Genomic DNA, 26,854 nt, shown 5'->3' on the forward strand with positions numbered 1-26,854 from the left:
ATTTTTTGGAAATATCTGTCACAGTTTCCAGCTCCAAGTCGAAAATTCAAAGCAGATTTTTACGAGCCCGCTCCTACCCTGTACTACGGCTCTGCCCTCAATGGGCCTGAAACGAGAAGTTGCTAAACCAGTCTTTTTTGAAATCTTTACACACAAATTGCTTGCCAGTTTTTATGGACGATCCAGAAAACATCCACTAAAGAACAGTGTACATTATACTGGTTACTAGGTATATTAAAAGTGCCGTATCTTCATCAGTCCTACTAACAGGTGCTTGACCCCACGACACTTTGGGACAAACGATTCTGTGCTGTGGGCGATCTTTCCTTGGAGTACAGGACCAGTTAAGTAGCATCCCTGGCCTCTACCTACTCGAGGTCAGGAGCACCCATGCCCCCATGGGACAATAAAAACAACTGTCCCCATGGGACAGTTTTATTGTCCCCATGGGACAATAAAAAAAAGGACATTGCCCTTCGTCCCCCTGGTGGGTAAAATCACACCCAGTTAAAAACCAGTGTGCTAACATTACACGTACGTGTGCTGCATTTCTACCCCCATCATGAGACAATGAGGTGACCTACCTCGAGTACTAGGAACTGCTCCTTGGTGCTACCTGCTGCCTATTAAGCAACCCACACTTGTAACTACTCATCCTCTTACTACATCATCTCATTAGGAGACGCTCCTCCCAGCAACTGCGCTTTTGGTTAAATAGACATTTTTTCTGAAATGTCATACTCTGCTGGTAAACTAAGAATGCACCTTCTGCACAAGAGTTTTGTACGTGATCTGCAACTCCCAACACAATCCGCTTCTGAATTGTTTGTCAGCTCTCCCAAAGTGTATCGTGTCATTTTTTTTTTTTTTTTTTTAAAGAATTGTCACCTGAAGGGCTGGTTGTTTGTCATTCCTCTTGGGAGATTTTAATCCACTAACTTGCTGCTGCTGTTGCTGCTGAAGGAGAAGCTGTCTTGCCACTTGAAGTGCCTGGAAGGAAAAATGGAAGAAACACGTTTGTGTTGAGTACCCACCCATGTTCGGGGCTTCTTTTACATACAGGAGGACTCCGGGAAGTACACCTTAGGGTGGGATCCTGACCTTCACGATCCTGGGCAAATGCCACAGCAAAGAAAACTTACCATCAGTCTAAGTTAGAAAACTTTCCACCTTTGTTTACATTTTCTTAGATTTAGTCCATTTCGCTGATCGTTCCTTAGGCATAGCAATCCACCCAAGCAGACACTATTCCTACATTAAATCTGACATAAAACTTGAACAATGAATAAACGGGACTCTGAGGAAGGGAGGCAGGAGGCCAAGAAGGGGCTGGGAAAAAGACAGAAACTTAGGGGACAACAACGGGCTCTTTTCGGAGACAACTTTATCCTCCAATTCTTCTTGGGGGAACTTAGGAAGTTAAATCAACAGTAAGACTTTGGTCGTTTCTGAGCCCAAATAAAGAGGAAAAGGTAAATGGTGAACCATGCTATGGATAAAGGTATTTGGAGAAGGGAGATCAAAGCAGGTAAGATATACCCAGGGTGACCTGGAAAGATCATATAAGAAAAAAACTTAGCAAATTTGACCTCTAAGTCAACTCAAAGGGTACAGTATGTACCTGTGAACAAAACTGATTTTGTCTAATACAAAATGATTCTTTTAAGCTTGTAACATGGGTCGTATTTATTTATTTATTTGAGAGAGAGAGAGAGAGAGAGAGAGAGGGAGGGAGGGGAGAGAGGGAGAGGAAGGGAGGGAGGGAGGGAGAGAGAGAGAGGGAGGGAGAGAGAGAAAGGGAGAGAAGGAAAACAGGAGAGTCCTCCCAAGTGCAGAATATAGACTGACCAATCTTTTTGAAAAGTTCAAATAAGAAAAGTGTCATCAATAAACCCTCCTGAGGACATTTACTGTCAAAGAATTTAACAGAAATAATAGTTAGCCACACGGTTCCAAAAAGGGCAGTAGGATCAGCAACAGAAGATTGAAGTTTCCAGACACCGTGCTAGAAAAGTTAGATTACTGGAGTCAATTTGGCTGTGAACCAAAATTGTTCATGTGCAAGATATGTCAAGAATGTTCATTAATGATGTGCTTAGACTTTAGAGACAAAATGGGATTTCTTGGGGATTACATCAATAAACATTTCTATATAGTCACTAATTATTTGTGTCTAAAAGGTGTACACATAGATGTGGTCAATGTTATCAAACGGATCTGATACTCTAAGTCTTAGAAGGTGTGCATTATGGACTTATGATGGCAGCGTGTTCCTCAAAGAGAAACCGAGACTTCATTTACATAAGAAAATAATGTATAGGGGCGCCTCGGTGGCTCAGGTGGTTAAGCGTCCAACTTCGACTCGGGTCACGATCTCGCTTTTGTGAGTTCGAGCCCTGCGTCTGGTTCTGTGCCCACAGCTTGGAGCCTGCTTCGGATTCTGTCTCTCTCTCTCTCTCTCTCTCTCTCTCTCTCTCTCTCTCTTTCTGCCTCTATCCTGCTCTCTCTCTCACACAAATAAACATTTAAAAAAAAAAAAGAAAATAATGGATATAATTCCAAGAAATGTGACCGTGAGGCCGTGAGTGGGGGAAGGGTAAGATACCATGGAGATCCCTGTGTACTGAACTCAGGGGGAAGGAAAAACAGAGTGGAGAAGAGGATTATCGTTCAGGGTTAAAAACGCTGAATCAGCAAGAATAGTACTTCTCAAAGGACAACTTCACTGAACGGAGCTCATGACTGTACTACTAAAACAAAGAGTATTTTCAGGACATTTTGTAAGGCCGATCGGTGCCTTTGGGTCTAAACGGCGCAAAGGGAGGCAATGAGACAGACGCACTGATAAATGGGTGACGAAGAGAAGATTTGGGGAAAGACGCAACCTTCCTGTCCCAGCTCCCCGCTATCCCCACCCCCTTGTCCCAGGGAGGCCTCCTGCCCCCCTTGTCCCAGGGAGGCCTCCTGCCCCCCTTGTCCCAGGGAGGCCTCCTGCCTACCGAAGGCACCATCACCACCAGCCCCTTCAGATGTAAGGTACGGGCTGCTGCGTCTGTGAAGGGAGAGACATGTTCAAGAAAGCCTGCCTGGAAGAGTCTCCAGAAGAGAGGCTGTCTGAGAGGGGCATCTGGAAGCCAAGACGCCTGGGAGAGTTGCCCGAGACTCCAGCCTGCTGTCTCTGAGGAGGATTCACCATCACTGGACTCCGGGTTTCCTGGTCTCCTTGGAGACGCTCAGTACATGCGTAGGTGTAAAAGTGGGCAGAGTGAGGATTTCATTTATATCATATAAGAAAAATAGTCCCCTTTGCAAGGTGCCTGCAGGAGCAAAAGCCTCTCCTCCTACTATGTGTGTTCCCTTAACTATTTCACATGAGGGTTTTATAGCTTTTTAAGGTAGGAGAGAGAACCGCTCCATATTTTAAGTACTCACTTCAGAGTTCCCAGAGTAATAATGAACGAACGGATCGGCAAAGAAGGGTCTAGCTGCTACCGGAAAGGCAGACAGAGGAACCGCAGATGACAGTGAAGAGTGCAGAGGAAGGCAGGTTGGGAAAGAGTAAAAAGGTTAGGTATACTGGATACTACAACAGAGCAAGCAAACAAAGGCAGAGTGACAGAAACCCCACAGTCACAAATCTGTGTTAAAATTATTTACCACGTTTCACGGAATATGGAATTTGGAGTTCAATTTTTAAAAACGCTTATTTGTTTTTGAAAAGAGAGGGGGGCGGGGCAGAGAGAGAGAGAGGAAGAAAGGCAATCTCAAGCAGGCTCTGCACTATGAGCGCAGAGCCCAACTCGGGGCTTGAACGCATGAACCGGAAGATCATGACCTGACGTGAAACCCAGAGTCGGACGCTTACCTGAGCCATCCAGGTGCCCCAGGTATTCAATGTTTAAAGAAACAAATCTCAAAATAAAAAAATAAATAAATAAAAGAAATTAAAAAAAGAAAAAGAAACAAATCTCTGAGACTCTGTATAGTTAACTCCTCATTTTGGTAAAATACATATTTAGTGTTTTTTTTTTAAAACACACACACACACCACCTCACAAAACTATTTTTTTTTTCTTTTTTTAAATTATTTTTTAACATTTATTCATTTATGAGATACAGAGAGCACAAGCAGGGTAGGCGCAGAGAGAGAGAGGGAGACACAAAATTGAAGCAGGCTCCAGGCTGTCAGCGCAGAGCCCGACTCGGGGCTCGAACTCACAAATCGTGAGATCATGACCTGAGCCGAAGTCGGACGCTTAACCGGCTGAGCCACCCAGGCGCCCCTCACAAAACCATTCTTATGTTGTCATTGGAACACTGCACTGTTTAAGAACAAGACAGCATAGGACTCAAACCTAAGTATTTAATGAATGTTTATTGAGCTGGCTCTATGCATTTCAAAATTAGCTAGTGAAATCCTGGCAATTATTTCGCTGGTTTTAAGAAAAAAAAAATCATTCAGGTGTGTACCATCTTATTTTAGACCTGATGCGGAGCACATAAATTTAAACAGTCATGTAATGAACTCCAGCTCCCTTACAGCATTTCATACTGAGCCTTGTTGGAGAAGATAATCAAAGATAGCAGCACAGGGGCGCCTGGGTGGCTCAGTCGGTTAAGCGGCCGACTTCGGCTCAGGTCATGATCTCGCGGTCCGTGAGTTCGAGCCCCACGTCGGGCTCTGTGCTGACAGCTCAGAGCCTGGAGCCTGTTTCAGATTCTGTGTCTCCCTCTCTCTCTGCTCCTTCCCTGTTCATGCTTTGTCTCTCTCTGTCTCAAAAATAAATAAACGTTAAAAAAAAAAAAATTAAAAAAAAAAAAAAGATAGCAGCACAGGGTAGAAAAGGCTTGGGAACTTGTAGGAACACAAGGGATATTTTAGTCAAACTACCGAAGAGAGAAGAATAAAGATGGAGATACGTGCAAATTGGTTTTCCAAATTTTATTCTCAACATGAATGCAAACAGGCAAAATAATTTCAAATATGTGGGATGGAGGGGCAACACTAGTGTAAATTATTCACCTTGATCTGAACTGTTGTGAACTGCTTCACAATAATTCCCCAGCCTCATCATGATGACGGGAACAAAGTTGGAACAAAGTATTAAATCCATCCTCCCCCACCCCCAAATCAACTGAGGTCTTGCCAAGTGTTGTTTTTGGTTTTGGTTTTTTTAAAGCTTATTTATTTATTTTGGGAGAGAAAGAAAGTGTGAGTGGGGTGGGGACAGAGATAAAGGGAGAGACAGAATCCCTAGCAGGCTCCATGTAAGCGCAGAAGCAGACGTGGGGTTCCATCTCACGAACCTCTCATATCACGGCCTGAGCTGAAATCAAGACTCGGACGCTTAACTGACTGAGCCACCCAGGCGCCCCTCACCAGGCATTTTAAAACATAATTTATTAGAACTTAAAGTGCTGTGAAATCAAGCATCCAAGGGCACTTGTTTTTCCGATTTCTATTGGGTATAAATCACTGTAACCTAGATTTTAAACTGTCATAAAAAAAAGAGGAATAAGTCCTTAGTGTACAAGAGTGCACATGTGAGAATTATCATCATAATATGAATCGTATTACATGATTTATAATATGAATCGCTGGTATCTACCACTCGCAGACAGTAAGAAATGTTTATTGTCATGTTCACTGGTGGTCAGTGGAAAATATGGAATGACTGATGGGATCCCCTTTGGAACATGCACCAGAAACCTAGTGATTTCTCATACATGCTTATTACCTGGTAGCCATTTTTACCTGTTACCTGCATCAAAATGAAATTAATGTCTTTCATCTCAGACTCCACTGCCTGAACCTCAGAGATCTCTTCCAACGCAACTGAGGAGTGAGGATGGAGTTTTCTTATTTGTATAACAGCATCTCGATCACATAGGGCAAGAAGTCCGCTAAGATATTCTGCTTGAAGACAAATGAGATCTTTTGGATACAGAATAATAAGGTGCACGGACATGTGTCTGCGTGCGTATGACGGAGAAGATGGGAGGGTTAGTAAGGGCGGGAGGGAGAAAGAGAAAGGATATGAATAAATGAAGTGTATCTTGTAAGAAGCAAGGATCAACTCTGACTCAAGTTCCAGACCAATTGCTAGTGTAAATAACTTAAAAGGTCCCATCCCACCTCTGGAGACCTTTTACTATTGATGACGGTTCCTGGGCTGGGTTGAGTCAACACTTCCTTTATAATAGATGTGACAATTGCCTGGCAATGGACAACCTGGTACTGTACTGAGTGCTAGGCTCAGGTTACAAGAAAGACGTAGTTTGAGGATGTCACAGAGACGGGGTGACTGATAAAACCAGGCACTTAAAGCCCAGATGCACAGGCATGTATTTGTCTTTAACAAGCTAAAATAAATGGCTCTGTGAGCTAACAGAGGAGAGGGCTGGAAGGCAGGCACGCATTGCCTTCATCTGTGGACTGGCCAGCCTCCCTCTCTGCCTTGAATATCACCTACATCCTGCTCTGCACAAGGGGTTGAAGTTGCCTTTTGATCAACTCTCCGTGGGCCACAACCAGCTCTGAGTACTCAGAGTCAGGGAGTAGGTACTTGGCTGCTGGTTTCGCAGGCCATGCTTTTATGCTAACTGGGGCCTGGACATTTCTGACACACCTCTGATTCTACTGGCTCAAAATTATGCCTTTCTCATCAGAGCCTTCGCCTTCTCGGCAAATAAGTGCCATCTGTTATTGACAAATTATGTTTCGCATCAGCATGTTTACAACTTTTGAGCTATTTATATCTGAAGTTTAGAGCAGGTGCTAATATTTTAGGGGATAGGTTTCCCCATGTTTAGCATGTTTCTCTAGGTAGCCAATGTTCAAAAACACATTTACCGTATTTTAAGCAACACCAATAAGTTTACATAAAATATGATTTCAGCATGCATGCTCATATGCATACAGCGAACTGGCATAAGGAAAAAAAATCTTCATACAAGTTTTGACACAACACCTGGTGATGAGGCCTGACAAAAACACCGATACTAGGAGGTCCTCAAAAAAATAAGACTAACCACAGTGTTTTAGGTCCTGGGTCAGTACACTATTACAGGCCCTGGACCGAATCCTCCAGATGAGCCATTACTATCCAGCCCACGAGACGAGAAGGGTTTTTACTTACTTAAATAGTTGGAGCGATAATAGAAGAAAGAATATTTTGTGACGTGTGAAAATTATACGGAGTTCAGTTTTCAGCATCCACAAATAAAGTGTTACAGGAACACAGTCATGCTCGCTTGATTCCATGCTGTCTGGGGCCGCTGTTGCATCACAAAGCAGAGTTAAGTACCTTCAGCACAGACTGGATGGTCCACACAACCTAAAATACTTCCTATCCGGGCCTGTACACGAAAAGTTTGCCAACCCATGCCTTGGGCTGCAGGCTGTACTCTGAGATTCCCCGAAGATTCCACTGGACACAATTTTATAAAAACAAAGCTTGCGACCAGTTGCCCCAGATAATTTTAGAACTTAGCTGACATGCAAGGACATTTCTAATTCGCTGCTCTTAAAGCTCAAAGTCCGATCCGATTTTCCAAAAGGAACTGGGATGGGAAAGCAAAATGCATCCATGTGCTCCTCTTTCTGTAACTCTTTAAAACGAGCTGCAAACTTTGACTATGTGTTTCTTCTCACAGGTAATTTACACCAGCTCGGAGTGAATCTCCTCAATTGGGTGTGAGGTCCCAAACACCAAGAGAATGAAGACAGCATGCGCTATGGGCCAGTGGAGAGAAGTCGGTTATTTCCTGTCTGCCCTGACAAGCTGTCCCACTCCTAGCTTCAAAGGCTGCTCTGAGTCAGCCACCCTTCCTCTAATTTCTTTTCCTAGACTCTCCCCACCCCTCAAGATCAAACCTGTTTCTCAGATAATTTCCCAGGCTAATCAACAGTCACTGTGCATATGGGGGTGGGGGGTGGGGGGGAAGCTAGCAATAAAAAGCAGCATGGGAAGCTCGGTAGGAAAGCAGTCTTGTTCTCTTCATTTCTCAACCTCCACATGCACCTCGAGTACCTCTGGAGAGCTTTTTCTCCCCCATAAACTAATCTGCTCTCTTGGTGCGGCTCAGCAACTACCAACCATCTTAACCAGAGGGCTCATCATTTAACACTAGCAATCACCCCGCAGCCAGACCTGGGACTGAGTGTGCAGGGCGACTCCATCACCTCCTTGCTTTAGACACAGCAGTCACTCCAGTTGCAGGATGGAGAGAACATGTGTGGGTCCATTTAAAAAAACAAGAAATGACCGTGGCTGATAGGACTAGATGTGTACATGCATTCATACAGAATCAACAACATTCCAAGGCAGTGAGTTCTCCAATAAAAATGCAAAAAAGGAAAAAAAAGTTATTTACAAATGAAACACTTGGTTATCACAGGAAACTGGAAAAGTAAGCTAATCTCATCGAGGGATTTGCCCAAGGAAAGATTCCGGGTCTAGTGATTGTGTAAATATTACACATACAAAGAAAGAAAGCACTCTAACAGACCAAGTCATGTTACTAGCGTCCTAAATAAAAAACAAAAAACAACCCACTTCCCCAATTAAAATTTTAATACATGGGGGGTAACAACCATCAAAAAATCATCAGAGGGCCTTTAACAGTCTCTTTGCACCAGTTACTACTTGGTCTACACTTGATGAGAATGCAAATAAGGGTGTAGAGTGTGAACATTCACTGGTAGCTGATTCACTGGACTTGACCCCCGCCCACCCCCCCAAGAGCAGGTGGGGCAGATAGCAAAGCCTTAGATCAGCTGGGATACTGGATTTGAATCAGTGACCTAGAAGGGAAAAGTTCCATGTAGCTTCATCCAAGCCCGGAGTTCTAACAGCTGGAGAAAGCACTGTATACTCTGAGGGCGTTCCATAATAGCTGACGTTTAGATAGGGGTGGATTCCTCAAAATGTTCCACAGTCTTTGCAAATGAGTTTATGAGACAGTATCTAGACAGACAGGGTGAAAAACTGGACCAGAGACCATACCATGCCTACAGCACTCCAACATGACGTGCGTGAGTTGAAATGAAGGAGGACAGGAAATGAAAAAGTCAAAGATCCCTATACACACTGTCCTATGTGCACAAGGAAGTATGGCATAGGGCAGGTCACCCACACGTGTGGGGACAAGGAGAGATGAGGCCAGGACATAGCATCCCTCTGCCACCTGGACCACTACCATTTCTTTATCGTCCCACGCTAACCTGAAGCTCCACCTTCTAGATCTACTTTCCAAGTGGGGCTTCCCAAACCCTTACTGAGATGACTTTATGTTCTTCATGCTACACATAGGATGCTTATCACTGCTGTGACACTTAACACCTATGTTCTTCACTTTGGCTTTACTTTATTTTATTTTTTAATTTTTTATTTGAGAGATAGAGAGCTAGCAGGGGAGGGGCAGACAGAGATAGAGACAGAGAATCCTAAGCAGGCTCCATGCTGTCTTTCTCTCTTTTCCTATCTTCCCTCCTTCCCTTTCCTTTTCTTTCCTTTCTTTCTCTTGCTCTCTCTCTTTCCTTCCTCCCTTCCTTTCTCCTTTCCTCCCTTCCTTCTTTCCATCCTTCCTCTCTCTCTCTCTCTCTCGTTCTTTCTTTTTTGTTTTTTAGAAGACCCGGAACTTTAAATTGTAGCAAATAATGTAAAGACCTGTGTATTGTGTTTGAAGTCAGGAGTTTTTTAATGTTGGCAATCCATCAGAGTGTGTTTTCCTAGAAGAAAAGATGACACAGTATTTTCTTTCTCTCTTTTTCTCTCTCTCTTTTCCTTTCTTCCTTCCCTTTCCTTTTCTTTCCTTTCTTTCTCTTGCTCTCTCTCTTTCCTTCCTCCCTCCCTTCCATTCTCTTTTCCTCCCTTCCTTCCTTCCATCCTTCCTCTCTCTCTCTCTCTTTCTTTTTTGTTGTTTAGAAGAACCGGGATGATGTTTAGAAGAACACAGAATTGTGCTGCTGTACTCGTGCCATGCTACGATATGCCAGCATTAGTGTTTTGGGGCCCAAACACCATCCCATGCCCCAAGTACAGGAGACATGGACAGAGAAACATCATAAGGCCCAAAACAGGAGGAAGCATTCGACTACAAGTCCCAGCCCCAAAGGAAACCTAGGAGGCAGAAGCAGGGTCAAAAAATGCTGTATTTCCTTACAGTTATGAATAACCTTGATTATTTAAGTCTCCATGTAGAGGGCACTTACCGCCAAAGAAGGTAAAGGTTAGGAATTTTCATGAGACAAAAAGAAAAAGGCTATCTATGATCCTCTTGCAAAATCAGCTGAAGTAAGTTTAATGGCTATAAACAGTCAGGAAGTCTGTTTGAAGTCTCTTATAAGAGGAGACAAACCTCCCCCCCCCCCCCCCCAACCATACTCCTACTCCATACACCTATTAACATAGGGCCCTATAACCACCGTGTTGAGGCCCTGGTTGGCTGCTCCTTGCTGGAGCCGGTGCCAGACGCTGAATCACCACCACCCAGTCTCCGGCACCTGAGTTGTCTTTGGACAGATTCCATCCAAGCACTGCCCAAGCCTGAGCCTGTCTAGCTTGAACGAGTCGGCAAGACCACAGCCTGGGGCGCCATGACCGTAGGCAACACTGGCGTTGCAAGGAAGTAAAACAGAAGTCAAGTTTATTAGAAAATGTCTAAAATATTAAGCTAGGTGTTGCATCAAACCCGTTTCTCCTTGTTAAGGAAGGACCAGACTGGGCCCAAAAAGAAATAAATAAATGAGTCCACTCCTTCTCCAAGTTCCCAAAGTAGAAAATATAGGGATCAAATGGAAGGATATGTGAATCAAAGGGAACTATGAACTGGCTGTATTAACCTGTTGTTTTCTGCAATTGTCTTTTATGGGGATGCAGTCCAGTAACTCTCATTATGAACAATCCAGATTCCGATCTTTTCGTACCTTAGGAGGAGAGAGGCTATTTTTGAAGCTTGCAGAATAATCTGGCTAGAATCATGTTCAAAATAATGGACAAAAAAGTCATAAGAAAAGTCAAAAGACTTTTCTATGATTTTACCACTAACACCGAAACTAGTTCCTGCTCAAACAAATACGGTGTTGTACTCCTTTGGTCCTTATAACGCAAGTCACACGCACTTGGGATGCCCTATGGATGCTTTGCTCTTTTGCAAAATACCTTCTCCTTCCCTTACCTGAATGCTGGGGAATGAAGCAAAAGTGAAAGGCAATGCAGAGGCAACATTCCAGCTGACATGAAAGACAAAAGAAAGAAACAGAAGTGGAAAGGGAGCAAAGGCCCAAACCAGACTAAGAATCTAAAATTTGGAACTACTCACTCTTGGCCACAGTTAACTAGGACCAAATCATCATCGTTGTCGTTGCCGTTACCCTAATACTCTCCAATAATTTACATTTCTCAGAGCGGTTAATGCAAATAGCAAAGATTACACTAGTCTAAGGATTTAAGAAATAAGGAATATCTAGAAACAGAGCAGCAAGTGTAATAACTCCCTGCATTTACGCCACTAAAATAAAAACAGCATACTGCCGTGCTCCCCGTGTGCGAAGCACTATGCTAGTTAGTTGCTTTAGACTTGTCATCTTACTTTGTGTCCCCACCATCTCGGAGGGAAGCAGGGCAAGGTTTTATGATTACTGATTTAGGGTGGAAAAATCATGAGATGGTGAGGTTCAGTGACTTGCCCAAGGTCACAAACCTACGGAACGGCTGGGACAGAAAAACAAAAACAAACACACACTGTCTCACGAGAACCTGACACCCACATTCTACCAAGGTCACTGATTAGACCAAATATGACTGCAGGTAATTCTGGCAAACAGATATGCAGTCCAGAGAGCCAAACACGCAAGGATGAATGCGGGTACTTTACCTTCAGGAAGAAGGCAGAGGCCTCTTCCGGGTATCACATCTTTTAACATAAGTTTACCTGCCTCTTTTCCCCACACAAAAGGCCTGCTCTTTCCAACCAGATCCTTTCACTCCCAGGACTCCTGGAGCCATGGCCACATCTGCAAATCTGCCTTCTCTGCTCTCCGTCCACATTTACAAGGCATTCAGGTGTCTTCTCCATTTAAGTTCTACTTTTCCCAGTAGTGCATGATCTCACATATACAAAATCTGAAAAGGTCGAACTCAAAGAAGCAGAGAGTAGAATGATGGCTGCCAGAGACTGGAGGGTGGGGAAAATGGGGAGATGTTGGTCAAAGGGTCGTAGGGTTTAGTTAGTTCTGCAGCATGAATATGTTCTGGAATTCTTATGGACACAATGCTGCCTGTACTTAATAATACTGTACTGTGTGCTTGAAGTTTGCTACGGGGATACTTCTTAAATTAAAACTTCTCAGGGCACATGGGTGGCTCACTCAGTTGAGCGTCTGACTCCTGATTTCCAATCAGGTCGTGACCTCACAGTTTGTGGGATGAAGCCCCGCATCGGGCTGATGGCAAGGAGTCTGCTTGGGATTCTGTCTCTCCTTCTACCTGCCCCTCCCCCACTCATTCTTCCTCCCTCCCTCCCTCCCTCTTTCTCTCATAAATAAACATCAAAAAAAAAAAAAAAAAAAAAAACCTCATCACACACACAAAAGGGTAATAATGTAGAGGTGACAGACAGGTTAGTTTGATTGTGGTGATCTTTTCACCGTGTAGACGTAGGTATAAAAATATCAAGTTGTACACCTAACACCTAAATATGGATACAATTTTTTATGTCAAAGTTGTCTCCATAAAGTTAAAAAATTTAAACTTAAAAAGTTAATCGATTCTACCTCTTCCTAAAAACTCTGCTTGTATTCTAATTGCTTTAAGCAGTAGCGTTCCCTGATGTCCTCTGACCCAAGGGACTAGCACTGGTCGAGGATCCCCGTAGTGCCCCGAGTTCCTATGGCTGTGTGGCAACCCACAAGCAGGCTGACCGGAAGGAAAACAGACCCAGAAGTACCTGTTCTCCTTCACACTGCGCTTCACCTCTTCATCTGTCCAAGTTCATCAGCTGCTCTTGCGATACTGATGCTGTTGCCATCATGCTTAGATGCTCAATCCTCCCTCAAGCTCTCATAGGGACAGGCACCCTGTTCTTTGCTTTCGCTGGGCCAAAGTTGGAATTTTTCAAAAGGAGCGTTTAATGCCAGCAATGGAGAGGGTGAGCTGTCAGAGCAAAGATGTTTTCTCTCAAGTTAGCCCAAGTCCACACAGAGCTCAGGCCCTGGACACCTGTATCCATTCTCTGCCTTCATCTACATTAGACCTTTCTCTCCCCACCTACCTGGCATGGCTTTCAGGTCAAGCACGGTTGCTGGCCCATGTTTATTTTAACCCACTACAGATTCTCAGACTCTGCTGTAACTGCTTGCTTTTTGTTAGGAGGGGGCTATTATGTCACTGTAATCTTTTTACGCTTATTTATTTATTTCTGAGAGAGAGAGCAGGTTGGGTGGGGACAGGCCAAGAGGGAGAAAAAGAGAATCCCAACCAGGCTTTGCAATAACAGCATGGGGCCCAAAGCAGGGCTTGAACTCATGAACCCTGAGATCATGACCTGAGAGTCGGACGCTTAACTGACTGCAGCACCAAGGTGCCCACACTATAATCCTTTTTTATTATTATTTAAAACAATTTTTAATGTTTATTTATTTTGGAGAGACAGACAGACAGACAGACAGAGTGTGGGTGGGGTAGGGGGAGATAGAGAGAGGCAGACACAGAATCCGAAGCAGGTTCCAGGCTTTGAGCTGTCGGCACAGAGCCCGATGTGGATCTCGAACCCATGAGTGGCGAGATCATGACCTGAGCCGAAGTAGGACGCCTAACAGACTGAGCCAGGTGCCTCCCGCTATAATCTTTTTTTAAAAATGTTTTCTCGGAATGCTTTTTCCCCTCTTAGTTTTATTGAGATATAATTAACATATAATACTCTAATAGTTTTCGGTGTACTCCATGATTATATATACAGATAAAGATTAGATATACATAATTGGTATGTTTTGTGATATCTATAGCTATATATTTCAAAATGATTACCACAGTAAGTTTAGTTAACATCTATTCCCTGACAGAGTGTTTTTTTTTCTTGAAAGGAGAACTTTTAAGATCTACTCTCTTAGCAACTTTCAAATATATGACACATTGTGGTTAACTTCAGTCACCATGCTGTGTATTATGTCCCAAGAATTTATTTTATAACTGTCTGCAAGTTTGTAGATTTTGACAACCTTCACTCCCATGTCCCCCACCTCTGGCAATGACCAATCTCTTCTTAACATAGATACAATTTCTTTATGTCAAAATTATCTCAATAAAGTTGTTAAAATTTTTTTAAAAAATTAAAATAAAAAAATTAATCGATTCGACCTTTTCCCTAAAACTGCTTGTATTGTATTTCCTTTGGGTTTGATTAGATTAGATTCCACATAAAAGTGAGATCAAAGTATTTGCCTTTCTCTGGCTTATTTCACCCAGCACAGTGCCCCAAAGGTCCATCTATGTTGTTGAAAATAGCAGGATTTCCTTCTTTTTTATGGGTGAATAATAGTCCATACATATTACATCTTCTTTATTCATCCATCAATGGGTAAGTGTTTCCTTATTTCCTTATCTTGGCTATTGTAAAATAATGCCGTAATGAATGTGGCACTACAGGGATCTTTTCGAGGTAGTGATTCATTTCCTTTGGATATAAAAACCCAGAAGTGGAAGTGATGAATCTGCATTTAATTTTTGGAGGAACCTCCATACTGTCTTCCCCAGTGGCTGTACCAATTTACATTCCCATCCATGGGGTAGGGGTTCCCTTTTCTCCATGGGGTAGGGGTTCCCTTTTCTCCACATCCTCGCCAACACTTGCTATGTCTTATCTTTTTGACAACAGCCATTCCAACAGCTATGAGGCACTATCTTACTGTGGTTTTGATTTGCATTTCCAAATAACCATCCTCTTAAAACTGGCTTGGTCCCTGGTTAAAGGGTCAGATGAGGAAGATAATAATAAAAGTTGCATTCTTTTTAACTATTTATTAACAGACAAGTACTCAACATTACACACACATCATCTCATTTGAGTTATTTTTAAATGCAGTTAACACATACAGAAACAGGAACAGAGAGGCTGTTTCTAAGCATTACGTGAGGTGTGCATGGACAGTCCTTAGCGAGATACCTGTACATGAACATTACTTACTAAATGTAATATACTACCACAGTACATTACCCCATACATACAAAAATATATTTTGTGGAAAGCAAACATTCCTATTTCCCAGTGATCTCACACCAGTCATTGTCCTCCTGACAAGGACCATGAGAAAACCACAGGGAATCTAAGGCAGATGGCAGTGATTGTACAAAAAGCTAACTGGGGGCAAGAGGGGATCTGTGATTTGCCCATGGTCACAGAGATGGCTTGCAACCATGAGTCCGGGCTCCTTCCGCTGGCAAAGGCACTTGAGCAAGTATGGCCATTTCTGACCCTCACCAAACCCTAAAGGTAGCCTGCCTTGCCTGGACTCTAAGAACAACACAGCAGGAATGGCTGCCTCGAGGCCAACCAGGGAGCTCCCAGGAGATGATGATGCTCATGCTGCTGCTGCTGGTGAACAAGAAAATGATCACCAACCCTGAATGCCAGCCGTGGGTCTGGCTTGCTTCTAAAGCGCTTTACATAAACACAACGTTTACATAATATGCCAAAGGTCACACAGTTTGGATTAGAATCCCTTCACTTGTACTTCAGGAATGACACAACCCCAAATGGCCACTGAAATCCACGGATCCATGGATTTGGAATTCTTCCATTCACAGAGAACTACAGGTACTTGCTGGACAGGACAGATCTTCAAGGGAAAAGTTAGAAATGCTCAGACAAATTCAAGCCACAAAGGTAACTTTATAGGAAACTATTTGAAGTTTTTATCTTTTATGTAAACATAAATACATGTGAATATACTGCAGATACAGATAGAAGACAGCAAAAGAAAAGATTTCAGTGCTCTGGTCAAGGGATTAGAAATATTTTCTTAAAAAGGGGATTAAAAACAAAACTGTGCTCATCGAATGGGCAGCTGTGTTCACTGGGTTGTGCTCATGGTGGGACAATGGTTTCTGGAACTTCCAGTAACCACAGTTTAGCATAAGGTGGAACTTGAGTCTTCATGCGTGAAGAAATAAGGATTCTCTGGGAATTTGGGGGAATTACTGACCTTGAGAGCATCACAACAATTCCAAAGAAACAGAAGTTAGCTTTAGAAAACATTAACATATTTATCCAGAAGCAGCAACCATGGTGGTAGAACATCCACCAGTCGTTCCACCTGAATACGAACCCATTCTACCTGATTTGAACCCCAGATCTACCACTTGCCAGCTGTGTGACCTTGGGTAAGTTACTTAACCTCTCTGTGCCGCAGTTTCTTCACGTGTAAGAATGGGAGGAAATAACAGTTTCTACATCACAATTAGTACGTGTAAGGCACAGAGGCTAGGACCTGACATTCGGTAAGTGATTCTTCAGTGACTTCAAAAAGCACTTTACAAACGATCACTGAGCATGCAAGTAATAATCTCATGGTAGAAGACATGGGAAATGCATAAATGAATTAAGAAAATAAAAAATAAAGTGTAATATCATCACCTATGTATTGATACAAGGTTAACATTTGGAAGTATGCTTAAGGAAAGTAATTTTCTTAAGCAACACTGGAATCACATTATTTAGGATCTTTTCAAAATTACTTTTTAAAATTAAAAACACATTTTTAAGAGAGAGTTTTCAAATCTAATTTCTATATTCAGGTTCAAACCAACAGTACTGGGGACCAAACAACCTAAAAACTACCACCCTACTCTAGAGATTTCTGAAAAAGCTTTCAACCGAAGACTTTAAACAGCAAATGGCACATGACTAATTTTTTCACTGTGCTTAGTAACCGTTTCAGGGAGGCTTAAGACACACCAGAACCGAAGAATCACATAGTAACATCTAGGGTTAACACAATGTTTCAACTGTTTGGCCCCCAAAGGGGGAGACTACAGAGTAACTTCTGACTCAATCTTGCACAGCCAATGAGCAGGAGTCTGTGTCTTTGCAAAGAACAAAAGAACTTGAGTCTTGTGGAAGTTAAATTGCCAACATCGTATCGAGTGAATGTGAAATAAAACAAATATTTAACATTTCAGCCCAAGCCGTATCGTATAAACAACAAGGACAAAATCCTACATTGGATCCTAAATAGACTCAAACTAAGCTTCGACAGTCTTCGTTGGCTCCTCCTTCCCCACCATCAGTACCGTGCACTAGCTACATTTTCCCGTAAGGTTTCTTCATGGTAAAACACTTTCTCATGGGACTGCCTGTGGTCGGGGCTGAGCATGGCACAGGGAAAATGCTTCTCATGGTACCTGCATCATACCCATTCAGGTCTAGCCTGACCATTAAGTACAGACACACCCGGAAGTTGTAAACTGCTTTAACAACAGGAGGTTTTCCCACCTCAAAAGTGGGATAATCTTTGCAGCCTACCTATGTCCCAAGGGTGTTCTGAGTATTAACGAGTTAGCATTAGTCAGGCACTTTGATTTCCCAGACAAAGGGCTCTGTACGAGTACAAGGTATGATTATCCAACCCAATTGCCTTCTGGAGAGTCACCTGAGATGACAACAGAGGAGGCAGAAAGGCTACGGGTCCCATGGCTGCCCTCTCTGGAGCAAAGCTACCTCCCAGGGACATACATGCAGGGCCAGACTGGTGGGGGCTGTGCTGTGAGCGTCCGCTGCATTGTTCCCTTATATAGTCAATGAAGAGGGAATCCCTCTGTGTGCACGTTTCCAATTCGCATTCCAAAAACAGTATAGGCAACGAGGCAGATTTTCAACTATGATTTACAGGGCTTGATGTGACAGGGCTAGGTACCATGCTAGGATCATGCCCGTCGCTTTCTCAAGATAGGAATCAAAGAGGAAGCCCCTATAGAAAATCCTTTAGTTATTGTAAACGTACAGGTGTGCGCACGAATGTCAGCCCATGCGTAAGTACAGAACATGTCTACATACGGTTTCCAAAGCCCACCTGAGAATTAAAACAACAACAACGACGACGACATTCTGTTTTTGGCGTGCTTGTGTTAAAATCTGCATTTAATGTAGATTTGAGCCCTCCCCTCGGTCTCTGGAGGCCTTGATGTGAGATAACAATCCTGAAGATCATTATACGCATTGCATAATATTGAAGTCTAGAAGGTGTTTTTTGAGGGACAGAGAGGTACACGTCATTATTTGCATTACAGGATCTGCCTATCACCTTTAAAGAGAGGAGCAGAAGTTGGCCTCTAATAAAGTAGGCTATACACCAGCCACAGAAACTCTGGTACGCTTTCTTTCAACTGAGCGGTTCATGTTTAGATCTCAAGTCAGAACAGAGCCTTCAACAAAAGTGCAGGAGGTACTGATTTGACCAAATGGTATTACTGTTTAAAAGACACACACACACACACACACACACACACACACACACCACTTAAAAGTGGAGCTACTGAGGCAGGCATAACTAAGTAAAGCATCTAGAAAAGCCTAAATGCTGAACAGCTAATCCTGGGAAATCCTGCACCGTAAAATCATATGCCGCGATAGATTAATTCTCAGTAAAATGCCTGGCAAATTCTCAGAAGTCGAAAAGGCTCCTGAGTTTTAAGGGTTAACACACTTGCCCTTTTTTTTTTTTTTAAATGACACATATAATTTCCTTTTATCATAAAACAATGCATTTATTATTTTCTGTATATCTGTTAAAGGGCATGGCTTTCTGAGTGGAAAACAAAACAGAACTTGGTCACATGTTTATTTGCTTCAGCTACTCCCTTCCCCTTCTGATAAATAATCAAACATGCCATCCAGAAAAAACAAAACCAGCGAGCTGGGAAATTTGATGGTCATCAAATAGACTGAGATACCAAGAAAAGCAGCCCACTGTTCCCACACTGAGTTTTCGGCCCCCACACCTACACTGACATCTGAGTAAATACCTTCAGTCACTCTTTCCATTTTCCCTGCAATTACTCCTACTGTTAAACAAATTGTCCTTAAGGCAGTCACAAACCTAATTTTTTTCTTGCAAAGTAGAACAACTTCTGAACATTAAAAAAAAAAAAACGCAGCACAGCAATAGCCATACACAGGCGCACTTATTTATTTAAATATTTCTTCCATTAGAGGTTCAGACAACCAGAGAGCTCATTTCTTTCTCTATTCTACAGATGCTGTTTTAGACAATAAAATTTAAGGATATTTAGTCTGGGGACTAACAAACAAGGTTCGGAGTAATAACAATCCCCTAAAGATCAAAAGGGCTAATTTTCCATTTCCTGTCTATTCCCTGACCAGTACATAGTTAAAAAAAAAAAAAAATTAGCACCTGGCTTACCAATTACAGTGAAGTTGGGGGTCAGGGTTGGGGGAAGGGCGTGGAGGGAGGTGGGGGAGGCTCAAGGGGCGAGGACATCAGACAGGAAAAGGTGGAACCCTTTAAAAAAAATGTCAAACCATGTGTTAAGAAACTCATTTCAACAGAAAGGACTGAAAGAGCGATCTCACTGCTCTTTCCACACAGGGAAGGAGCAGCCCAGGTCCGAGGGCTTTTCCTGCCATACTAATTACCCACAATGAGAATTTTGAAAAGAGCTTTCCAACATCAAAGTTAACAAGCATCGCAGAAAGTGAGCTGGGCTTTCTCTTTCCTTTCGCAGCCCACTCCGTTTAAACAATAGTAATGCGAGTGAGATAATGACCATGCTTGTTTCAGCAGTCTGACTTTTATTGGCATGAAATTGGTACAAATATTATCAAGACCGATTCACAAGTGATGACGGTGTCATGATGCAAACATCATAGGACAATTGTGCAGAGGCAGAATTACAAAGGCACCATCCCTGGACTCTCTTACCCCTCGTGATAACAGGAAGAAAAAGAAGGCAACACCAAACAAAGTCACACATCGGCAGAGAGAGTTCTCATCTACGTTCAAGCCTGTAAAACTGTCCTGACGACACTCGGATGCCTCCTTAGCTGATTATATCCCAAGACCCATTTGAAAGCAAGAGTGGATTCACAAGGAGTTAGAACCAACCAACGGTCTTCTCAAATCTCTAAAAAGAAAACCGCTTTTGATGGAGAGAGAAGGGGTGGGGGGTTGGGGGGAGAGACAGAAAGCAGTAAACAAGGTGGAACATCTTATTTTGCCCTCCAGAGAATGCGCAGGAGCGGATCCCGAGTTTAAAAGTTTAACCCAGCAAAATGTTCCTTTTTTTTTTTTCTTTCTCTGGACACTTACAGAGAAAATGAAGAGTTTGACGGAGTGAGCTCGCACTGTCTGCCTTTGGATTTCCGTCTTCTTGCTGTAGATGGGTTCTGGCTGTTTCTGTGAAGCGGGGGTTGCCGAGTGGTAAAAAAGATGTTTGAATAAACAGGAAGTGCTGTGCGGCTGAAGCACACTTGAGGAGAAAGCACACTGGAACATTGCCCTTTGTAGGCAACCTCAGGGACGCTTTGCCTCCACAGTAGCTGGCTGGGCTCTCACTAAATGACAAAGAAACCACAAGAATTCCTCAAGTAATTCTTCACTTTCAAAGTTGAAAGATCAGTTGGAGCTTGCAGGTAATTTTCAAAGTTGCATTTAGCGCTTAAAGAAATCTATTAATGCTACACGTATCTAAATCACTCCAGGTCTGCAAGCAGCGACACGGCATCAGAAACGTGTGCCCCGGCCAGACCAAGCCCTAGCCAAACAGCTCACTCTCGCAGACGAATACACACAGGCAGGGTTTTCGGGAAACCTGCTCTCGAGATATTTTTGTGGTGACATTTACATAGGCAGGATGCTTTTAAAAAAAATAGGGAAAAAAGAAAGGAAGAAAATTCAGATTCTGCAGACTTTAGAGGAATTTGTCACACGTATTTTTAAAGAACATATCGTCCCGCATTCCTGGGATATGCCCTTGATCTTGCTTCTGCTGCTTTTCCTCTTACATTTTCCTTCTCCGCAATCAACCAAACTACCTGTTTATCTCCAGATGCCTAGCTTGTCTACTCGAACACTCTTTAACCCGCCCCAAACTAATTATCAAAGTCCTGTCTTCCGTCACCCGAGTAACTTGACAGATACTGTAAAGAAAAGTAAACCGCTAAAGGCAGAACAAGTCAGCTTGAAAAATAAGATGAGCAGCTGAACAGCCATATTCAATAAGAAAAGAAAAAGGGGGGAAGGGGAGGAGGAGGAAGAAAAGGATTCCTTCTGAAAATGTATTGCTGTGGTGGCAATGTTCTGCCACGGAAGCAACTGATTTGTTATTTAGCATGGAATGCTGGACTGTCTGTCATCCAGGTGCTAATACTTGGCTAAAATAACTCATTGGGAACTGTCAGTGGGATGTTTACATAGGCCCCAATCTTTTCTTCATGGAAGGAAATTTTTTACTGGAATTCATCTTCTTTTGATCTCACATTCAAAGCAACGGCAGCTTGATAGACATTCAAGTCTGAAAGCAAATCCAGACGCTGAAGATAAACCGCCAGAATATGACAGGCAGAAGCATCTAAAGCTTATAAAAATGAAGAGAACAGCATGTCGCCTGAGTATTACAATAGCAGAAATCAAGAGACATATTAGGTGGAACTGATCAGCCACAAAAACAGTTCAAAAGGCAGATCACAGAAACAGAGGACTAGGCTAGGAAAAAAAAAAATGGGAAAAATCTGGTTTACTGCCTCACCTCCCTTTTGAGCCCCACAGCACTTCCATTCCTGCCTCTTCACTTTTAGGAAGGGTGGAGTATCTAATTCAAATGTTCCCGTCTAACTCAGCTGGTCCCGTTATAAACGCGCTGCGAATGATTTCCTAGCAATGTATTTCCAACAGGCAGGGGGAAAAGGCAGACCCTTACCTTGCTCGGGGTCCAGCATGCTGCATTTATTAGCATCCCCTACATCTGCTCTGCAATGCAGTTTCAAAAGACTCACAGCCTGGGTGCCATGCAAGTGGGCGGTCAGGAAGAGCATCTCGCCAGAGAAGGGCTCTAAGTAGTTCGAGATGGGGCTACAGAGCTCTAAGGAGTCTAGTTCCCTGACATGGCTAGTTACTGAATGAGCACACACGCTCCAGCCTCAGTTACAAAAATAGATGCATTCAGTCCTATAGATAGAGAAGTGCTCAACACCTAAGTGCTTGGAAGCCAACTAGGGCAATTCCAGAAGGGAATTATCACCAGATCTGTCTTAGAGGCGCACAACTACTTTTTCTCAAAACGAGCCTCTTCGGTACACCTGAAGAAAAGGTAACTCCCAGCAATTCTGTACTCAGAGCTGTTTGCTAACACACACTGTGTGTGAATGGGCGGCATCAGGGTAAAGGGAAAGAGAATTCCACATGATAACTTAGCCCATGGTGGGTTCCGTTCCTCCTCAGGCCACCTGCCCTCCTGGGACCGCGGAGCCCGATCTTCTCCTGCAGCCCCTTGCGTCTTTAAAGTTGGTCCCTCCCCCTCCTTTTGCATAATAAATCAACAGTAAAATGTGGATTTAAAAAAATGCACTAACCTATTTAAAAAGATGTAATCAGTTTAAGGGCTTGCCTCATGCAAACAAGATTCCTGGGTAACTTAGTTACAAATGTAAAAACACAAACAAGCAAACAAAATAAAACCCTACTGGATTCTACAACTGTTCTTAAAAGTTACCCTCTTGCATGCCTACACAGCTGACTTGGGAAAGCTGATTACTGATCTTTAAACTGTCCCACTTCCTTGTGTTCAAGTCACGCCGCTATTCCTCTCTCACCTTAAAAAAAAAAAAAAGGGACTTTTAATACTTAACTCTAAAAATCTCTGGACTAAATATCCCGAGGTTTACCATGAAAAAAAAAACCCGGAATGTTAATTCCTTTGTACATTCTAAAACCGTTTCCTCTACAAAGAATGCTGTCACTACCACACTGGGGCAAGGAACAACATTCCATATCTCATGGTTGTTGAGAGTCTTTTTCAAAAATCTGCCATGTATAAAGACCTTCATTAGTGTAATTCAGTGACTGTTGGGTTTGGTGTCTTTTTTTTTTTTGATATATACAACTTTTGATATGTCATTTAAAAACCTCATAATAATATCATTAAAGAGCTACCATTTTTAAAAGAGAAATTGTCTGCTCGGGGCCATGGAATAGTAGCCATGCTCTAGGCCGTTTCCTCTCTCCCTTTCAGACTTCTGGACTTGAATGTCACTATAGACCTTGAATCCTTGAATGTGAAATGGCTTCACGCTAATTGCTCTAATTGCTTGAAGATGTGCAGGCAGGTGAAACCTGATCCCCGTGGCCATTGTAGAGACCAAGAACAACACTGGAATGTTTACACAGTGGTTTGATTTTAATAGACAGAAGGGCTGAGTTTAAGACAGCAAAAACATAGCTAATAGGTGACCCCTTAATGTTAGGCCTCCTTAAAAAAAAAAAGACGCACAACAAAATACAATTTCATGTTCTAAAAGGCAGTGTCCTAAATGCCAAGGTTATTTGCTCGACTCTTGCAGTGAGTACACGTTACGTTGCACCTGACATTTACACCCGAAACTCTACCCCGAATACATTTTTTTACCTTAAAACAAAAAAGCACTTTATGTGTCAGTCACCTTACAAACAGATTATGACTGTATGGTATTTCCAAGTAAGTGCACTCATTTAAATTTTAAATTGAATATTTTCACCATTGCAGCACACGGCACTCCCTGTCCCTTAAAGGGGAAGCCCTGCATCTCCTGGTGTGTTCCTCTGCTTCTTCTGTTCCCCTTCCCTGCCATTTATGGAATTCGTGACCCTTGTAGATTCCTTGTTTGCAGTAAAAGTTGAACCCAAACCCTCTCACGTTGGTGCAGAAGACAAACATGCATCCTTTTGGTGCCTCCTCCCTTTGTTATTGTGTGGGACTGTGGCCCACTTCTCTTCTTGGGGGGCTAAGGCAGCCAGGGGAGTGGTAGACATAGTTATTCAATGACAGTGGCCATTCTCCCTGGATATTTTAATGAATTGAGATGGATACAGAGGTTTGACAATGGCTCCCCAGAGCCCTCTCTTAACACAGCACAAATGTAACCAATGCTGGACAGGAAATATACTACAGCAAGACCAAGATAAAAATACAACAGCACCTACAAGGTGTCATTAACAAGAGGAAACCAACAAGGGTTAGGGGGAGGCTTAGGTAAATGTTGGGGTGTGTGTGTGTGCGTGTGTGTGTGTGTGTGTGTGTGTGTGTAAACACACAGGTAACGTATAGGAATATTTCATACAGAGTCAAGGAAACACTGCTAAGGAGGAAGCAGGAATTAGACATTCACTATGGAAAGAAAAAAACACCATGAAACAATGAAATTATTTTATGGTTAAGCCGGGCAATTAAAAGCAATAGATACACCTTGCAAATGAGAACAGAGAAGCAGGTAACACCCCACACAGCTGGGAACACTGTCAAATCTGCTAAATTATGCTATATATTAACTTCTGCTGGTAAAACGCAAAGTGCAGAAGGGGCAAGAAAGCCCCTTGAAAGCTCTGAAACACTTTTAGTTATATAAGGTAATAATAAATACAGGACCTTGCATTGCCTGGGACTATTTGTTCCCAAACACTGAAAGACAAAATAATGAAACAAAAATAACTGCACAGAACATCCTTGCGAATCACAGCCACCTCACACTGTTTTATGGACACTCACACCTTGTCCTAAAAGTTACAGTCCCCTATTAAGAAGTAATGCCTCCCGCTCTGAAAACGGAGGGGGGACGAGTATCCCTTTATCCACATAAAGATTAAGTATAAACTGGTCCAATCCAGTGAGAGGAACACTGAGGGAAAAGTAAACAGGCCCCCACTCCCCACCCCCGAAATAGTTCCCCTTTGAAAGCTCTCTGCAGTGAGTGCCTGGTACCAAGGGCTGCCCTGTTCCTTGGAGGGGTCAGCAAAGCTATGCTAAACTGACAGGTTCAGTTTACAGCAGGCCAGAACTTTGTTTGGATATACTGGCCTTGCTCACCGCCAGCTTAACAACAGATGGCTAGAAAACTTTCATTATGCTGCACAGGACTGAACTGCAAACAATCCAGAAAACTGTGAAAAGTTTAACTCCCTCTAAACCGATGTGCCAAAGCTGGGCCTGCCCAGAGCCGGTGAGCCCGCTTAGGGCCAAGGGGACCATGGAAGTGATGGCTGAAACAAATTGGCACTTGCTAACTGCCCAAGTCAACTCAAGGGACCATCCAGACACCAGAAGGGCAGGGACCCTCCCTACTATTGATTTTAACTGTTCAAAGACCAGACCTTATAAGGAGTTGTACTGACTGTGCCTTGCCTTCTTTTTTATTTTCCCAAAATACACTGTCAGACTTCCCCTCCCTTCGGAGAAAGAAAATCTCCCTTCAGACCATTCCCAAGCTCCCTTCCTGTCTCCCCTCCCTCCGGAAATCGGGCGGACAAGACCCAACAGTCTCACCCCTAACACCTAGATTTAAATATGATTTATCCAAATCTGTATATAATTTAAATATTCATTAAATCGATTCAGTCGCACGAACCCTAATATCTCCTAATGCTCCGAGACAGGTTATAAATGCACCTTCAAAGGTTTAATTCAATTGGCAATCTGAGAGGTCTTATCACTAGAAATGTGTTATTTTCATATTATTCAAGAAATGAACAAATGTGCTTTCCACAAACGTATTTTAGGAGCTACCCTTTCCTGTTATTGAAAGAAAATTGTGTTTATTACTCCTTTAGCATAGTGTAAACTCATAAACGTCAACAGAGAGTACAAGCAAAACTGTCAACTAAATATTGTTTCCTTCATGAGCTGTTCTTCTAAGTCAATTACGCCTTTCAACTTCTGGGGCATTGTATGATAAACTGGCAGTAAAAATCATTCACATTAATATACCATGGTGCCTTGCCTGCAAAAGGTAATTAAAGAAGTAAATGACTCATAAGAATAGACATATTAGCTGCAAAATGAAAGGCAACTGAGCTGCCACATAAAAATATGTACCATTAAGATACTGCATTTTCATATTCCTGTAATCAGCTTCAGTAGACTAATGCTTATTTAATCCAGTTCTGTGCTAAGTCCATCAACAACTGTTTTTTGCTGTTTTCTCCTTGACTGAACATTATGAGAGCAGGTTTGGAATAAATACTGCAATGAGATTTTTGCATACTCAATTGAAGAACAGGTTTTTACATTTTAAAATCTATTTTTTTTTTCTTTCCCTGAGAAATGCAACATAAAAAAATTACTGTTAGGGGGGAAAAATATATATATATATACATACATATATATATATATGTGTGTGTGTGTGTGTGTGTGTGTATATATATATATATATATATATATATATATATATATACATATAGCTAGTTAGACATGTCTCTTTACATGGCAGAACATTTTAGGGAAATACTAGTTGTTTCCATGTTCACCTCTTCTGACCACTATCAGCACAGGGGAAAGGGTGCTGGGCCTCCACCTGCCAGATCTCTGCTACCTTTATGAAGCACTCCCTTTTGTGAATAACGTCTTCCATTAGCACCAGTGGGGGTAAGGCAATTTGTCCTTTGGCAGGATAGAAAGAGAAATCAAGAATGGAGGAAGGAGTTGACAGCTGGCATGGCACGGGAGGACCGCAGACTAGCCTACTGGGTCCTGAGTTCTTGTCCTTCCAGAGGGTGGATGTGACTGAACAGAAACCTTTCCAAAGACAAGTGAACTGACCCTCAAATTGACTGCTCTGCTTTCCATTCTCCGGCTTTCAAACTGACAGGTCA

At 42.7% G+C, this 26,854-nt stretch overlaps 1 protein-coding gene across 13 annotated transcripts in view; it reads right to left on the reverse strand.

Annotated features, from left to right (window-relative positions):
• The window catches only part of FOXP1 (forkhead box P1), a 506,962-nt gene that overhangs the window by 154,013 nt on the left and 326,095 nt on the right, over positions 1 to 26,854 (reverse strand). For 7 of the 13 annotated variants that reach the window (XM_060633752.3, XM_060633761.3, XM_060633756.3 and 4 more), the window contains one exon: positions 889 to 990. The exons of 1 other annotated variant lie outside the window; for it this stretch is intronic. In XM_060633752.3, coding sequence (XP_060489735.1) covers positions 889 to 990 — 102 coding nt within the window. Of the gene's footprint in view, positions 1 to 888; positions 991 to 20,326; positions 20,878 to 21,935; positions 22,456 to 26,854 lie in introns of those variants that run through there. 5 more of the 13 variants (XM_060633748.3, XM_060633750.3, XM_060633755.3 and 2 more) reach the window with 5 other exon arrangements.

Source organism: Panthera onca, chromosome A2 (assembly GCF_046562875.1).
Source record: "Panthera onca isolate mPanOnc1 chromosome A2, mPanOnc1 haplotype 2, whole genome shotgun sequence".
Classification (NCBI taxonomy): Eukaryota; Metazoa; Chordata; class Mammalia; order Carnivora; family Felidae; genus Panthera; species Panthera onca.